This window comes from Parasteatoda tepidariorum, chromosome 10 (genome assembly GCF_043381705.1).
Source record: "Parasteatoda tepidariorum isolate YZ-2023 chromosome 10, CAS_Ptep_4.0, whole genome shotgun sequence".
Classification (NCBI taxonomy): Eukaryota; Metazoa; Arthropoda; class Arachnida; order Araneae; family Theridiidae; genus Parasteatoda; species Parasteatoda tepidariorum.
Genome location: NC_092213.1, coordinates 42,777,413 through 42,796,635, shown reverse-complemented (window position 1 = coordinate 42,796,635; position 19,223 = coordinate 42,777,413). Strand labels below are relative to the sequence as shown.

General features: G+C 28.7%; 1 protein-coding gene across 3 annotated transcripts in view; it reads left to right on the top strand.

Moving 5' to 3' along the window:
- Positions 1 to 7,979: 7,979 nt before the first annotated feature.
- Positions 7,980 to 19,223, top strand: part of LOC107437697 (sentrin-specific protease 1) — a 35,058-nt gene continuing 23,814 nt past the window's right edge. Inside the window, exons 1-4 of one of the 3 annotated variants that reach the window (XM_016049774.3) lie at positions 7,980 to 8,249; positions 13,898 to 13,956; positions 16,413 to 16,624; positions 18,354 to 18,411. In XM_016049774.3, coding sequence (XP_015905260.1) covers positions 8,200 to 8,249; positions 13,898 to 13,956; positions 16,413 to 16,624; positions 18,354 to 18,411 — 379 coding nt within the window. In that variant the 5' untranslated portion in view covers positions 7,980 to 8,199. Of the gene's footprint in view, positions 8,250 to 13,064; positions 13,147 to 13,897; positions 13,957 to 16,412; positions 16,625 to 18,353; positions 18,412 to 19,223 lie in introns of those variants that run through there. The other 2 variants (XM_071186789.1, XM_043045865.2) reach the window with 2 other exon arrangements.

Sequence of the window (19,223 nt, the reverse complement as noted above, 5' to 3'; positions counted from 1 at the left end):
GCACAATTCAAATCTTTATTGAAATTACGTTTGTGCTGCCATCTATGAGTGGCTAAGAGAGATATAAATAAAATTCCACAGAGGATGTAACCTCTGATATTGTAAATATGAATATATTGTTTGTTCGCTCTCTTTTCGCTCTTAAATAATAAAATGTTGCTTGTGAAATGTTTTTAAGCGTTTTTTTTTAATTATTATAAATCAAATTTTGTATTAAATAATCAGAAACAACTTTATTAGACACAGTCAGAGTGTTACGGCTATGAATGAGAAAACTTTTTAATTGGATTTCCACTTTAAAAAGAATTCGTAGAGGGGTAAAAAAAAATTATTGTCCTTAATATACATTTTAAAATTCTTGTCAAAAAGGTATTCAAAAAATATGCTCATTAAGGATTTCCACTTTAAAAATAATTCGTAGAGGAGTAAAAAAAATTATTGTCCTTTAATATATACATATTAAAATTCTTGTCAAAAAGGTATTCAAAAAATATGCACATTAAGGATTCAAGTAAAAAAAAATAATAAAAACGTTATTGAAATCTGTCGAATCATGAGGAAACAGAGATGAATTAAAATATCTAAACAAATTTGAGTGCCTTATGAAAGTAGGAGACGCTTTTAATGGTCGCTATTTCACCTCTTTTTCCTCATTGTCGACAGTCAGATCGACTTTAATGTCTTTTGTCATGAAATTCCTGCGTGGTGATTCGTTCAGTTTAAATAAAATGAAGTTAAATAAAATGAAATTTCTATTGAAATTTTAAAAAATTAAAAATTTAATATAAGAACGATAAAAACCTTTCCCTGTTTCAATTTGAATAAGTCTAAAATTATTTCTTATTTTTTTCTTCGTACTGAATCACGCAATCTGTATTCCTTATAAGGATTTTTAAAAGTAAAATTAATAAATAAATACAGATAATCGTTCATTTTGTTATGATTATCGAAATGTTCTTGTATAAAACTATAGTAGTTACATATTTTGTAAAATATATATATTTTTTTAATTTCGTTGAAAACGTCGACTGTTAAACAATTCCATGATGATCAAGCAGCAATTTTGTGGATTGATGAGTGGATCGAGCAGGGCGTGGGACATCCTAGTACTTTTAAAAATAGATCATAACTCAGTTAATCTTAGGTCACAATATTTCAATTATGTAAATTAATATTAAATGCGGCAATGTTTAAAACTGCTGTTGTCGTCGTCTGCCTTTAAGGCAGAAAGGGTGCGATTGTTCTTGTTTTCCACTGGCGCCATCTATGACCAAGAATTTAAAGCCTGTCGCACCCATACGTCACAGCCGTTTATAGGGCGGATCCATTCATACAGCCATTCATTCATCCACAGATAATTTTGACCAGAATCACAGAGCGTTCAATCTCTAGTTAAGTACCCCCAAAGTTATTGATTTGTTATGGGGACATGGGCAACTTTGTGACCCGACAGATTTAACATGCACCAGACACGACACGGGGATCCTCAGCCGGCTGGATTCGAACTCCCGCTCCCACAAACATGAGTCCAGCGCCCTGGCAACCAGGCTGGTCACAATATTTAATACTAATTTACAAAATTAAATCCTGCCATCCTGCCTGAAAATAAATAATTTATTTATTAAAAACTAGCCACCGCCGGTGACCAGCTCGTCAGTTTTTAAATTTAAGTGGAATTTCAAATACTTTGAGAATTAAAATCGTACAGTCAAAAAGCAAGACAATACGCAAATATACTCTCATTGCTCAAGTGAGGGTGGATTGTATATTTGTCTCTAACATGTTCGTATCACTGATGTCTATATATTACTGAATTGCTGATTTAATGCTTCAAGATTAAAACTCGCGTTAACGGAAAATCGGTATGAGTTTAAACATAGGGTATCCAGGATTCATTGACCTCATAACTTTTACCCTTTAATCACCTGCTATCATTTGAACGCATTTTTCTGCGTGTTATTAGTTATTTTATTAGCATAAAAGGGAACGTTACTTTTTTTTTAATAAAATGTAAAGTAAAAGATAATGTACAGTAAGAAATAAAGAGCAAAGTAAATTAAAGTAGAGCGCAAAGTTTACTAAAGTTAAGAGTAAAGCAAATTAGTAAAAGTAAAATGTAGAGTAAAAAATTATGTACAGTAAGGAATTAAGCGTAAGGTAAATTGAAATAAAGCTTTAAGTTAACTAAAGTTAAGCGTAAAGTAATTTAAAGTAAAACGTAAAATAAGCGTCAAGTGAAAAGTAAAGTAAAAAGCAAGGCATAAAGTAAAGCGTAAAATTAAGCATAAAGTAAAGCGTAATGTATATTGTAAAAAGTAAAGTAAAGCATAAAATATAAAGTAGAGTGTAAATTAGTATAAAGCAAAGCGTGAAGTATGAAATAGTAAAGTATAAAACAGTAAAGTAACGCTTAGAGTATAAATTAGAGTAAAGCGTGAAATATTAATATTTGCTCAATATTATTATTTTGCGCTTTTGTTCAGTATTATTATTTTATAAAATTCAAAATACTAATATTTGCATCTTACTTTTCTTTAAAAATAAAGTACAGATAAAATTAAATGTAAGGTAAAATGTGGAGTATAAAGCAAAGTGTACAGTATTATGTAAAGTATAATATAAAGTGCAAATTATAAAATGAATGAAACTATAAAGTAAAATAAATATAAATATTTGTTCAATCCAAAAAAGGGGGTTCAATCCAAAGAAAGACATATTTGTTCAATCCAATCCAAGAACTTTTTCTCACTTCATGCACAAACTTTGGTTTTAATTAGATATTTCATTTTTTATCGAAATTCGTCTGCTTCGATTTTCATTTTTATTTTTTAACATTTTGTTACGATGCTGTTTCCATGACAGCACAACGTTAAAATAATGAAAAACACGCATTTTTCAAAATTCGAAAGACACAACATAGAGGGATGGAAAATATCGCCAAACAATCAAAAAAATATTTCGAAATCTGCAAGAAAAAACTCAATTGAGTGAAGCTGTTCAAAAGATATTAGGAAAAGTTTTGTCTGTTACAATGGGTTTCCAAAATTAAATTTAGTATTTTCGATATTGCACCTGAACCAATTGACACCAAAAAGTGGTGCCTTCATACAAACTATCCCATAAAAATTTATAAATTGAAGAAAAAAAACACGATCTACACGGTACTCCCGTTCTCGAATTAACCATACATCCCGCTTTTATATATACATCGTAAAATTTTGGACGCAATGCAATAACTCAAACTAAAAATATTAAAAAAGAGATTTGATGTACTAAGAAAAGTATTCCTATAACTCTCTTCATTTGGCTTTTTAAATTTATATGGAAACTATTTAGTTCAGGACTAGTCTTTCGAAAACCAAACAATATCCAAACCATAATGGGTTTCTTTTTTTATTATTATTACGTTTGAACTTTGATAGTGACAGATAACGTCATCAGCATACATGGCAACGTCACTTTTAAAAAGTAACGAGTAAAAGTACAAGTACTAAACAAAAAAAGTAACGATTTAAAAAAACATTTCTTGGAAATCGAAAATTCAAAGTATACTAAACTTTTAATGAATAATATTCTTATGTTCTTGAATTTTTTTGCAAAATTTTTGTTATTTATTTCATTACTTTTAATTTTGAAAGTTAATGGACATAAATTTATTTTTAAATTCGGAGGAATATTATAATATATTTTTATAATATAATAGTATAATATAATTTTAAAATTAAATATAATTTTAATATCAAACTTCTTATGGATTTGCACGAAAAAGAAATTTTATCTATTGATTTTATTTTTTAGTTTATTATTTTTATTTATTTAAATTAACATTGATTTAAAATTGTTTTACTCTATAGAAACGCGTTTTAAAAGCACAAACATAAACAAAGCAAACACGGGGTTTCAGATAGCTTTGTGATCTTTGAGCTAGTAAAAAATAATTGAATGTGCAGTATAAGTTGAAACAGAACAGTCTACAGTTTTATTTGTAACAATGGCTAATGCTGAAGTCATGCGAGAAAATCATTTTCCGAACATTTCTGCCTAACGGAATAATTAAAATTTGTAAACGAATTTTAGTATCAGCGGCTAAATTAATACCTTCGAGTTTTCAAGAGTTAAAATAGTAATTATAATAGTTTTCAATACCACAAATAGTTCTGAAGTTCTTAGAGATTTGACTGGACGTTGTTTGACAAGGTCGGGCATAAACATAATTTTAGTAAAAAATGTACTAGGTAAAAATGTATTTAGTAAAAAATGTATTTAATGAAAAATGTATTAAGACAAAAATGTATTATTAGTGAGTTCAAAAAGAAAATTGAAAAACGTAATGACAAAATTCAACATTTCTCATTTGAAATGTATTAAATAAATACATAAAACTCGAAAATGAATGAAAATAACTTGCTAATTAATATTTTTATTCATTTTAAAAGGTCATGGTATTTAAACACGAAGTTAGCTGTGAATGCATATATATTGCACACTAATTTTATAAATTGAAAAAACATAAGCATTTTTTTTAATTAAATTTTTTTTTTTAGAAAGCTTACCGAGTTTTAGAAAAAAGTAACGATTTCATTCGACATTTCCGTTACAAATACTTGTACTTTTTCCCTAAAAAGGTAGCGAAAGTACAAGTAAAAGTACTAAATTTAAAAAGTATCGAAGTACAAGTAAAAGTACGTACTTTTTACTGGTACCGTCGGTACAAGTAACGAAAGTAAAAGTACTACCATATATGGTCATCAGTCATCATTGCTATATGCGGTCAGTGTCAAATAGTACTTCATTTTAATTTATGATACATACCATATGGTATGTATTATATTATATATATGATATATGAACTGTCATATATATGATAGTTTTAAATAGCAAATCAAATATAATGACATTATTTGTAAGTGATCAAAATTTTTTTTAGCGATACTCTGAGAAACCATTTCTAGCTCTCCAACTGTAGTGGTTGCTTCTCATTCATCATTGTTTTTTTTTTTCTTTCTTTCTTCTCAAAAGTCAATAAAAAAGATTATTTTGTTCATAAAATCTATTATTATTATGAACATTATGTGACTACAAATAGGTATTTCAAGGAAAGAAAAAAAGCTCTCGGTGAAGTTACAATACTTCATCATGCTAAATTTCCACTCTGTTGATTCATTTCAATTTTTTTATTCTATTGAACTCTTTGTTTTTCTTCCACTCACTTTCGTAATTTCAAATTTTTGTCTTAAAAAGTAAAGCAAAATGTAACTTAAAGCAAAAGAAGAGAGGAAAAATCACAAAAGTAAAGCTTTTAAATTCGAAATAACTTTCAAGCAAATTGAAGTCTCGAAAAAATCTTTGACTTGAAACTCGGTGGGAAAAAAATAACTTTCAGTTTCATGAAAAAAGCATTTATAGTTACAAAAGGAAGGGTAAATTTATGCTGAAAATCGCATTAAACCATGTCAAAATAAAATAAAATACATTTCCCCTACAGTGCACTTAGTAACTTCAACAATAAAAGTAAAGTTACAAATATTTAGACCAGAGGTCGCCAAAGGGGTCTATTTAACATAAGCGGGGGTCGATCTGAGCCAGGGGGTCGAATGGGGGTCGATCCGAACCGGAAGGGTCTGCAGCGCCATCTAGATCAAGGCGTGCAACAAAAACTTTAACTGCAATCTTCGTAGGAGATATAAACTTTCACTTCCACTTCTACTCTCTCTGTGATCATGTATACAAAAAAAACACATGTACGATCAACTATGTTTTTAAGCATGTACCAATAATCTGAATATATTTATATAGTAATTTACATGTTGCATTTATTTATTATTATTGTTTATAAGATGCAGCATACCAAAACACTTCANNNNGGTGTTACACGCCTATATGGTTGAAGCCGGTTTCAGTCACGTAAATTCAATCTTAACTAAGAACAGAAATAAAATTAATGTGGAGTTTCGAGGGGATTTAAGATTAAAATCGACCAAATTTGAACCCAATATAACGAACCTTGCAGAAAAAAAAACACCAGGCACACCCATGCCATTGATTAAGGAGCAATAAATCCGTACTTACTTTACTTACTATTTCTACTTACTTATAATTACTTATTATTTCATAAATATTAAGGTATTTATATTTCAACATTAATATATTTTTCATAAAACTATTGTTACACTATGTACTACTACTTTAATAAATGTTCAAAATCATAAAATAAATGTACAGACACAGTATCTAATAGAGTTTTATTTTAATTAACGGAAAATTACTTTTATGGGGTTCGATGGAGATTTCGAAAAATTATGTAGGGGTCGATGATCAAAACAGTTTGGCAACCCCTGATTTAGACAATTGTTTTAAGACAATTGTTGTAATTAGACTTTAAAGTTGACATGATAATTATTTTTTATTTTGTTAGAGGATTTAACAGTGAGCAACTTCTTTTCATAATGTATTTATTTTAGAATTTCCAATTTAAAAAGAGAAAAATCAATCCGTTTTTTTCCTTTAATATTCTGCTTTTTTTTCTCTCTCTTAAATAAAATTTAAAAAAAAGGAAAACTAGCTTAATGCGACTGAGTTGCACGAAAATGATGTTTTAAGTGCAATATTTTATACACAAATTGGAAACTTTTATGTTTCATAAATCGCGATCGCAACGCTCGAATACGCCACCTGGGGAGAAACCGGTTTCATGCCTTTAGCCCTTCTCCCTTCCCTCTCCTCCTTCTTTCAGTTGTATAGGAATGTACTACGATATTTTCCCTTTTTATATAATAAAAATATTTCTTAAAATTTCCATGATACTTTTCTTTAGAACTATGTTTAATGCAGTTTTCAGTTCCATATAGGTTTTCAAGTTAAAAGATTTTAATCTATATGAAAATCCGGAGAGAAACTAACGTACTTCCTTCCTCTTTGACTTTCCACACGCTAATGGGGAAAGCATGTGAAGTGTTGCCATATAGGAAAAGAGTTCTGCTCTACGCCACCTGCAGCCCATTTCGATCGCCAATTGTCATATGGCAGCATTTATATGGAAAAGCGCTTTTAAAGCCAGGCGTGGTGGATCTTCCCTCTTTATTCTCCCACTAAATGATGTTGTTGTTGTAGTTCATTTACGTCGCACTGGGCTATTAGCGACGGTCAGGGAAACATCCCTGAGGATGATCCGAAGACATGCCATCATAATTTTCCTCTGCAGAGGGAATGACACCCCTGTTCGCTAGCCCGACGACGACCTGCATGCGAAGTCGAGCACTTTACGGTAGAACAGTTTAACGAGGACCCATACCGCACACCCTCGTTCCCTACGCAAGCTAATCCAAGTGGTCACCCTCCCGCACACTGACCGCAGCCAGTGATGCTTGACTTCGGTGATCTGCTGGGAACCGTGTCTTAGCGATCAGTCCACTGCGGGATCCCACTAAATGAAGAAATTTCTCACCAAATTTTGAATTTTTTGGCAACCCCCCCCCCAGCCCCTGCTGGATCCGCCACTGGCTGAAAAGTATTCACAGGGTCTCGTTCGCATTGTAATGGAGCAGTTCCTCTTAAGGGCCAATTTCACTTTATGCCGATCACGCAACTCCGATCACCATGGAGGAAATATAGTAAACCTTATTGGTTAAACATATTTTCCCTCCCCTCCCCCGAGAAGAACTCTCCAATCAAGTTCTCTCTATCTTTCGACGATGATCAGGTGTGGAAATTATTTGCAGCTGAAATGCTCCCTTACATTTTGTTTCTAAACATTTAAAGCGTATTTATGTCTCTCGCTTACAATTTTTTTTATCTTTAAACGGACTCTCAGTTGCACGTTCCTGAAAGATATTGTTTTTAGGAACAATTAACGCTATATGCGATTCTTGCAATTCTGATTGCCTAGAGTCATAAGCAGTGAGAACAGTATCGAAATTTCTCCAATCATGTTTTCGGCGATTCCAAATGGGTGAATCTCATGCAGTTAGAATGAACCTTTAGATTATTCTTGTACCAATTTGGGTTTTAAAATTATTATCTTTAACTGTAATTGCTTAAAAGAAGCGTACAAGTTGTCTTGTTCTGTTATTTTATTTATTCTAAAATTTTAATACGCTGTTGTGAATGGTTTAAAATAATTAAGGGATTCATGTATTCTTACTGTTATCCCAATTTGTTATTTAATCTTTCTAATTTTGATACAAGGTCTTCATGCATTAAATGTCGTCTGACAGAATAGAACGCAAACGCAGATCTGAGTTTGTTACCAGGTATGTATGCTTGTTAATGTGTAGCACGATGATAAACAACGTTTTTTTATTCTGTATATTTTAACACTCTTACTCCTAAGGATCTCAATAGTTCTTTTTAATTGTTCTCAATTTCTCGCTTAAGTTTGCTATAGTGTTGCCTAGTGTCAAAAAATTCAGTTTCAAAAAACGTTTTAAATCTCATTTAAGTAGGTGAAAACGTTGTATATTCATTTTAACTAACTTGCGCTATTATTTATATCAAAAAGTAATAAGACTTTTACATTTATGATTGCTGTCAGCAATGATACTTTCTGTTAACTTAGCTGTGAAAATATTTTTCTTGTTTTTGTATGTTGTTGATCTTGATTATTAATACTCTGTCATGAAATATATTTATACTTACGAAGCCTTTCTGATTGTTTCAAATTATTTAATTAGGTGTTATTTTAAGAGTTTTAACGTGATTTCCTGTAATTGTTTTAATGATAATTTGATTTATCATGCTAACTCGGGTTAAAAATAAGTTCATTTAGTGAAGTTAGTTCATTTAGTGAAATTTGTTGACCCATACAATAATGTTTTTTTCTTTTATTATTATGTTCATTATATATGGTTACCAAGGTATAAAAATTAACCTGTTGATTTTAGTAACCTTATTCAAAACATCTAAAAAAATTTTTAGTTCTGTTAATTGTTTATATTCTTGTTGCTGTAGATTAAATTTTATATCTGAGCATCACCATGGGACCTATTGCATAGTCTTAATAATAAAAATTTTCCTGATATTTTCGTATATGCATGGGTGACCTATGAGGGGTCTGTCCATTGTATCTTTACTACCGTTTTGCGGTAGTTTCTCAAAATGCTTTTAATAAATCGAGTTCTTGTGCAAACCCCGTTCTCGTTGCAATTTAGGGAAAAGAGGAGCTTTTTTGCTAGGCGTCTTTTGCGAAAAGGTAGCATGTGATTGGTTAGATGGTGCAATGTGGTAATGTCATATCAAAACAAACTTTCTTTTTTAGCTCAGTTTTTTAAAATGAAACAACGAGGCTCTCCCTTTGCAAACTTACAAAAAGTCAAAAGTTTAACATTATTATGAAAAAAATTTTCCTCTGTTAAACTTTTTTCTGTATGACCTAGTCGAAAATGTTCTCATGTAACGAAAATAATTTTGTGCTAGGATTGTTAAATGCATGTTTTAATTAAATTCAAGTTGAAATTTAACTATGGACAATGATTTTTACGGAATTTTAAAATTTGATGCAATTTTAAGCCCACAATTTTAAAACAGCAAAATTATCTTTATTATATGGGGAAAATATACGTAAATTTACCTGTTTATAAATGATTTTTACTTGAAGTGACATTTTTGAAAATATTTTTGTTCTTTACAATATTTTTAAGTTTAGTTTTTAACATTTTCACAAATTATGTCTAAATTTTCACAAAATAAGTACTTCTAAAAAAAAACCAAGACAGACTCCTGCCTATGCACGAGGAAATCAATCATCAACATTACATTTTGTTTTAAAAAAACATTTCTAAATGTTGTTCACAAATTAAATAGGTGACGAAATTAACTGATTTGGTTTACCTTTCGCAAGTATACTGTTGTACAGTCCGTAAAAAGAAAGTAAGAAGAAACACCCTAAATAGCTCAAAAATATACCCTGAAAATAGTAAATGAATTGATCCCTTCTCAGGGTTTTCGACCCTCCTACAAAATATATAGATTGGTAATATACTGATGGATTAAATATATCCTCCATCTTTATATTGATTATTATTTTCATTGTCTCCTTAATAAGTAAGTTATGAAGTATAAATAAAATAAGAAATTATTAGTACTATAGCAAAGTATTAAAAATGCAAGTATTTTAATTCCCTGAAAAAGAATTTTTTTTTTCTTCTTAAATCATTAATAAAGGAATTAAATGTTTTAATAGTACGAAATAATGATTTAAAGAAAATTCATTAGATTTCGACCCATGATAAAGTAGTGAATAATATAAAATAAAAGTTAACTTATTTGGCATTTAACTAATTTTTTGGCAACAATGGCATTTAACCAGTTTTTTTTTACTTTTCAATTCTTAGTAATAAACTGCTAGTTATTGCAATGGTATGGAGAATATATTATGTCTTCATTTTTTAAGTGCAGTAAGTAATATTTATTGCTTATATCAAAGTTCCTATCAAAATGAGATAAATAATNAACTTTTTTCTGTATGACCTAGTCGAAAATGTTTTCATACTGAAAATAACTTTTAGTGCTAGTATTGTTAAATGCATGTTTTAATTAAATTCAAGTTGAAATTTAACAATGGACAATGATTTTTACAGAATTTTAAAATTTGATGCAATTTTAAGCCCAAAATTTTACAATATCAAAATTATCTTTATTATATGGGAAAAAATATACATAAATTTACCTGTTTATAAATGATTTTTACTTGAAGTGACATTTTTGAAAATATTTCTGTTCTTTACAATATTTTTATGTTGAGTTTTTAACATAATTTAACATTTTCACAAATTATGTCTATATTTTCACAAAATGGGTACCTCTCAAAAAAACCCAAGATAGATCCCTGCCTATGCACCAAGAAATCAATCAACATTACATTTTGTTAAAAAAAAACATTTCTGTATGTCCTTAATAAATTAAATAGGTGACGAAATTAACTGATTTGGTTTACCTTTCACAAGTATCTAACGTTGTACAGTCCGTAAAAAAAAGTATGAAGAAACACCATAAATAGCACAAAAATATACTCGGAAAATACTAAATGGATTGATCCCTTCTCAGGGTTTTCGACCCTCCTACAAAATATATAGATTGGTAATGTACTGATGGATTGAATATATCCTCCATCTTTATGTTGATTATTATTTTCATTGTCTTCTTAATAAATAAGTTATGAAGTATAAATAAAATAAGAAATTATTAGTACTATAGCAAAGTATTAAAAATGCAAGTTTTTTTAATTCCCTGAAAAAGAATGTTTTTTTTTCTTCTTAAATCATTGATAAAGGAATTAAATGTTTTAATAGTACGAAATAATGATTTAAAGAAAATTCATTAAATTTCAACCCATGATAAAGTAATGAATAATATAAAATAAAAGTTAACTTATTTGGCATTTAACTAATTTTTTGGCAACAATGGCATTTAACCAGTTTTTTTTTACTTTTCAATTCTTAGTAATAAACTGCTAGTTATTGCAATGGTATGGAGAATATATTATGTCTTCATTTTTTAAGTGCAGTAAGTAATATTTATTGCTTATATCAAAGTTCCTATCAAAATGAGATAAATAATCTTAAATACATTTTATTTTTCGTCTATATTGCAAATTATTTTGTCTCGTTTGTCTTATTAAAACAATTAAAAATTCAGGTTTTCTACTTTTAATGCAAAAATAAAATGTTAAGAAAAAGTATTTTGTGAAACTACCGTTTTTCTTAAAGTTGAATTTGTGAAGGTACCGCTAAACGGTAGTAAATTTGGCCTGGGCAGACCCCTGGTTGATTAACAGAAGTTAATAGTGGTGCTTTTATATCATTCATGAGAATTTATACTTTGCATTGAACTCACAGAAACTGGCGTCTACTTATGGCAATAGTCTATTTTCAGTTATGACTGAACCGGATCACAAGTAGAAAAAACTTTCCATTGATCTAGAACTTGCTGGGCAGTTTTCCTTCACTTATTCTCTTAATTTTGGCACTTATTTCTGTATCACAATAATTACATTTAAGTTAACTGCTTTAAATAAGCATTTCTTTAACCTCTTGACATTCTGGACAAACTTTCCTACCAATTCCTGCTGGCATTACAAAAGCTCTAAAAATAAGCTTTTTATTTTAAAGTGAGTGTTGTTACTCAGGCAACTGAAATTGACCGAAAGACAGTTTGTTTGATTTACAAAGAATTTTTTAGAAAAGGGTCTTTGGCAGTGCTCTTAATAATGAACAACTAGTCAAATTTTCATTTTATAATGTAGCCAAATTAACTGCTAGTGAAATTAATGACAAAACGTAAATATTTACCTCATAAAAACCCTAATCTTTATTTTGAATGTAAACAAAAATTGGTTTTGAGGCAAGCAAAGAGGTTTTCCCTTTCTCAAATGTACCCAAAGCAGAGCTTGGTGCGTAATAAAACAGGTTGGACAGCTTTCCTTGCTTTAAAGATTAACTCACTTATAAGGCAAACTTAACATTCAAACTAATATAGTTATGAGACTCAGAGTTGGCATGGTTTAGGACAGATTGGATTAATCCACATTTGAAACCAGGGTTTAAACTGTCATGTCCAAAACCCCTTTGTCTTAAACTGTCCAAAACCCTTTTATTCAAATTATGTCACAATTTTAAAAAAGTATTTGGGAAAATAAAAGGTTAATTTCTGAACAAGAAGCAGACAAGGTTCTGTTCTATCAAAAAACTTCATTAATTTTTTTAATATTGCATTTTTTTATCCTTATGCAAAAACATAATTTATCAATATTAAAAACATATTTATTCATATTCATACTTAAAGGATAAGTTATTCACTTTGGTTGTTCACTGAATATTTGGAGCTCCAAAAGTTACAAATCTGTTCTTATTATTATATTATTTTCTTTTAATAAGTTAAAGCAAATGGTATAAAAAGTATCAAGTATTTATTGATAAATGTAATTATTATATGTACAATGGTTACACATATAGAACTTTTACCTTTTACCAATGTTGAAGGTTTTAGACAGTTTAGGACAGTTTTAGTCAGTTTAGAACAGTAAAATCCCCTTCCTGTTTACTTTGTGAATTCCATTTACACTTTCTTAAAAGAAGTGAATTTGAAATCTGGTGATACAACAAGTTGGATAGACAAAAGAGAATGTGCATTGTAATACATAGAGAATACTAGGTAAGATAGAAATGAGCTGTCAATCATTTCATTCTCCCTTTTTTAAGAGAAGTTTGCTTGGAATTTTTTACTAGTTAAGTGAAGAATGAGAATATATAATTTTTCTCTTCTATCTTCTACCTATTATGCCTCTTCTCTTCTGTCTGTCAACATGATAGATCAAGAAACATGATAGAAATGTAGGTATTGTATTTCTTCTTGCAGTACTTTAAGATTGAAAATTCAATTTTTTTTAAACAGGTTTATTATATGGGATTTTATATTATTCTTAAATATATTGAATCTGGCATTTTCAAAGTAAAACTAATCCTATATTCCTATTTTAAACTTATATATATAATATATATATTTAAAAATATACTTTTTTTTAATATTTTTATTTATATTAAGAAAATTGTTAGATGAGCAAAATTACTGTAGTCAATTAGTCTGCAAAAGATTTTGCTTTGAAGGTTTTCTTTTAAACAAAAATAATAAATCTTTTGAGGTAAAAATTAAAATTGAGACCTGAAAAGTGTTAAACTAGGTGACATCTTGAATAGCTTTAAAAATGTCCAATTAAACCAAATAAACCCCACATGTTTATTCATTTATTTATTTTTTTAAGTTAAAAGAAAAAAGCCTGGGTTTCTTTCAACTCAGTCTCTGGCGATGAAAATGTGATTAAACAAACATTATTTTTTATTTAAAAATAAAAAAATTTGCCATATGATGAAATGTGATTTTATATAAGAATTTATTTTTTCTTTAGTGATAACAGTGCGGATGAGCATCCAGCTGCGAAAATCAGAAGGGTGGACTCTGCAATAAGTATGTTTCATCCAGATGGTGTCAATAAAATGTTACATATTTAATGACTCCTATTTAGAAGTAAAAATAAAATGTGGTTATGATATGATAATTATAGTTAATGCTTACATTAGTACTATTTTTATTTATGTACTTTTTTTTAAAATTTCCATTTGTTCTAAGTGTTACTTCAATTAACCAGTTGGCTTATACAGCCATTCATAGCTTTGAAGCAGTGTTGGCAAGGTTTAGGATAGAATGGATTAATCCACGGTTTAAACCGTCCTGTCCAAAACCCCTTTATCCAAAGCTGTCTTAAACTGTCCAAAACCCTTTTACTCAAATTATGTTACAGTTTTATTTGAACAATATTTAAAAGGTAAAATAAACATAGAACTAATAACATATTGATAATTAAATCTACTAGAGAATATTTGTTTTTATTAAAAGTATAATGTTTTATTAATATTGTTTGACTCTTCAACTTAAACATTAAGCAAAGGATTATTAATCAGTAATCAGGTTCAATTGGTCCTCTCATTCAATAGTACGTAACTGAAGCTTGACCTTGCCATACAAGTTAAGCTATTAAGGGGTTAGTCATAAACAGGTTTATTTATCTATAGTACTATTCAAGAATACTTTTATTTCATTCATGTTTGATTCTTTTAGCATAGTGGTGATACATCACCAGTGTCAGTAACTGAAACTGATGTTATGCCCTTCAAAACTGTTAATACATTTTTCAGTTATTTTGTATTTTCAATTTAAACTAATATATTTATATTTAAAAACAATTTTTTTTAAAAATAGATGTCTTTTTTATCATCCTGTGATGCAGAAATTATAAAAAATTTTTAAAAAAATATTGTGAAAAATAAAAGGTTAATTTTTAAACAAATTAAGTATTTTTTTTTTTAAAAACCATTATTCTTTAATATTGCAATATTAAAAATGCAAAAACATTATTTATCGTAACATTATTTATCAGTATTAAAAGCATATTTATATTTAAAGGATTAGGTATTTACTTTTGTTGTTCAATGAACTGGGGAGCTTCGAAAATTATAAACCTTTTCCTATTATATTATATTATTTTCCTTTAATAAGTTAAAGTAATTTGTATAAAAAATATCAGATATTTGTTGATACATGCAATTATTATGTGCACAATGATTACACCTATAGAATTTTTCAAGGTTTTGGACACTTTAAGCATTTTACCCAGTTTACGACAGTTTTATTCAGTTTAGGAAAGTAAAGCCCACATGTCCTGTCCAAAACCAGTTTAGGACGTCCAAAACCCCAACCCTCCCTGCTTTGAAGTCAATTATTACATTACTGGGTGTGAGACTGACTGAGCAGTTAAAGCTTTTTAGAATTTTTTCCTTCATGTCAATAGATGACATGACAAATTATATTTGTAAGTCAATGGTTAAGAAGACTAATTTTCATCCTACTGTTATAATTATAGTTTTTGTTGTCTTACCAGTTAGTTAAGTAATATAATAAATTAATCAGGAAATTACTTAATGCTTATTCAAACTTGCCCATTCCCCTTTTTCCATTTTATTTTTAGTACTCTTTTTTTTTTTTTTCCAAAAATTTTTTTTTGAAATTTCCTCTTGAAAGTAAATATAAGCCACTTAAGATATATGCTTGAATGATTTTAATTAAAAATTCTTTTCATAGGAATGATTTTGTCTGTAGTTTTACTTAGTTTGATTTTTTTTTTTAAAATCATTTAAGTATCTTGTGCACCATATGTGGTTTAAATATGTGTGGTAATGCAGTCGAACCTCGCTAACTCGAACCTCGATTTCACGAATTTTTCGATATCTCGAAGAAGAAAAATTCCCTTCAAATTTTCTATACACTCAATGTTAAAATAAACCTTGATTTCTCGAATTTTTTTTTCTAATCCTATGGTAACTTAAACTTTTTTTCTACATAAATAGTGTAGATTTTTTTTTCTGAAAATAAAAAAATATTCCCCCAAAAAAATTTCAAGAATAGAAAACCAATTCTCATAATCATAATCGATTCTCATAATCATAACCAATTCTCAAACAAACACTTTCTGTAGTGGACACTGTGAGGAGATTTATTGAGAGGCAGACAAATATGTCAGAGGAGACATTTAAAGCTATAGAGTCCACTTAGAAAATGTTATAGAAAAATTTTCCTACACATCTCTAAGCAAACAGCTATTGAATCTTTTTAAGTGTAAAAAGTGTTTTTAGAATAAATATAGAATAGTAAATAAGGTCATTTTTCTTTATTCTTCCATTGATAATATACGATTTTCGATAATTCGAATTTTCGGTATCTCGAATTTTTTCTCCTTTCCCTTCAAGTTCGAGGTTTAACTGTGTATATATGTGGATTAATTAAAAGATTTTTGAAAGAAAAATAATTTAAATTTTTTTTTAAAATTTTTCTTTGCATATTTTTACTAATCATTGTCACTTGTACAGTTACAGGTCTAGGGAAAAAAGTTAGTGACGTTTGTAAAACTTTACTTAGTTGGATAACTCCAGGATTTCTGAAAAATATGGCTGTCCGAGTATCTCGTCAAGCAAACTCAAGCTCCATGAGAATGGGAGCAGAAAATAGTTTTATGAATCCTTATCCTATCGAAGTGGATGATGATGATGAAGAAGAAATTGCAGTTATTGGTGTACAAAATGTAAGTGTTAATATAATCAAGGGTTTGTCCTGGCCAAATTTACTACCTACTATTTATCGGTACCTTCACAAATTCAACTTTAGGAAAAACACAAAATACTTTTTCTTAACATTTTATCTTTGTATCCCGTAAGAAACGATAAATCCATATTTTTGTGTTGATTTTTTAATATACTTTTTAATTTTCACAAATTATGTCTAAATTTTCACAAAATGGGTACCTCTCAGTAAAGCCTAGACAGACCCTTAATAATATTTTATATTTTTAAAAGTATAGGACATAGGAAAATTAAATTGTTTAGCTGTGAAATAAGTTTTGCAATCAAAATAAAATTTTTGTGCCGTAAGAAGATTAAAAAACAGTTGGTAATATTTTTAAAAAAGTATCGAGTAGAAGTTTAAAAGATTTGTTTAGTTGTTTTCAGTCTGCTAAGACTCCTTAAGTTTTCAAAGACTCCTTAAGTTTTCATGTTGAAAACTTAAGAAAATACAAAACTTATATTTAGAAAAGCAAATTTTTTTTCTTGCATTGTTTTTCATTTTTCTATTTAGTGTTTCAGTCATTTTTTTGATTTAGACCTAAAGAGGGTTTTGCTGCTTCTAATGTTACAGTTTTCTTTTCTTTTTTATTAAAAAAATTAGTATGATTTATTTAATTTAATTGTGTCAATATTCTTTTTGTTGTTAAATATAAAGATGAGTATTCTTGATGTTTATGTGCTAACATCAGGGTACATGCCTTAAACATGTTTAAAACAGTGTTTAAAGCTTGTACATTGTAGTAATTCTTTCTATTAGTAATGTTGCAAGAAAAAGAATTGGAGAAATCGTAAAAGAAAGATATGAAATGGCTTTGACACTTCAACGTTTCTTGGCAAACGTTGTTGGTCCTTAAGTAAATAATCCGAAGAAACTGAATCAGTAAGATATTACTGGATTAAAAATTTCTTTGATACATTCAATACAATATATAAATACAATCAAAAATATTAAAAATATACAAATTGGAAATAAGTCTACATGTTTCAAGCGCAGAAAAAAGCTGCCTATTTTTATGACTTGCCAGATGTGAATGAAAAGAAACCAAAGTAATTTGAACTATAAAATATGTAGTTGCTAACAAAAAATGAAAAAATAGAGATGAAGAACAAAACTGTCATTTACCTAGTTTTGTTTCTCCCCTTTATTTTTTCATTGACAACTTAACGTTTTATATTTTAAATCATTGCTTTCTTTTAAGTCTTGGAAAATTGGTGCCTGTTTTTGAGCATTTAAAGCATGTCAATTTGTACATATTTGAAATAAATGAAGTTTTTGATCAAGTAATTACTAGTCCCGGTTTTAAAAGACTTTCACTTAATGAGGCAAAAATGGGTATAGACCTTGCAATGTAACTAAGTCCTGGATTATGCCCAATAAGCTCCGTTTTTCAGCTATGTGTTATAATCAAATCAAAAAGCTTAATGTGATGTCTGTTACAACTTGAAATGTAAGCCATTTCTAACATAACACAAATAAAAATGTTTGCTGTTCATGATGCCATTGTATACAGTGGTATGCTCAACTGCTGGTTTGAAAACACTAAAAAAATTACATGGATTAAATTATTAATTAAACAATTACAATTAGAAACTTGTTTTATTCATCCTTTACTAGCAAATTTTTTGTTGATCCAGCACAGTTTCTTTTTTAATGTATTAAAGTATTGTTTTACTAATTTTTTTTTACAGGGAACTGGTGCACCTCCAAGATCTGCAAATTCATTAAAAATGAATTTTCATCCTAGGGGTAACTTTTTTTACATTATCTATACTCAGTAATTTCCTGTTGAATATACACATGTTTTTTGCACATGCATGTATCTTTTGTTGAAATATTAGGCAGAGTTCTCCCTAGAAATAAAAAAGGGTAGGGTACTTATGGCACTCATTTGATACCGTAAAAATTTATTTAATGTATTATGAAATAACTGAATTTGACTCTCAACGATTTTTAAATTACACTCTTATACAGGGATGAGATTCTTCTGCGGATTTGCAGATTTCCGCTTTTTTTTTTCAGATTTTTCCCGCTAATTTCCACTGAAATTTTTTTTTGAAAAAGTTAAAATATTTTCTGAGGAATTTAATTCCTCTGAAGTTTCTCTAAAAATCATTTCCTTGGGATAAAACTGGTTGGCCTTTATACAGGGATTAGATTTTTTTTGTCTCTCGAATTTCAGCCTTTTTATCAAAAACTCTAATTCTCTAAAAGTTTTGTTTTTTTATTTTTTTTTTATTTTAAATAAATATCCTGTTTTTTAAAAAAAATTCAGTCGTTGTAGTAAAATAGTTATATTTATTTACGATTTTCAAAGATAAACAGAAAATTCAAACTACGTCCTAGCTGCTAACCCTTCCGCATTTTTACTTATATTAGCTATTTTCTCCGATTTCACGCACAGAAAATGAGATTTTCCGTATTTTTTATCCGTCGGCTGGATAGCTCGTATTTTCGTAATTCAGATCTCGATTTTTATTCACGCGATTTTAATATCAATCATCGATTTTCGTATTTACCTGATTTAAAAGTTGCACAGGGGGGGAGTTGACTGAAAGAAG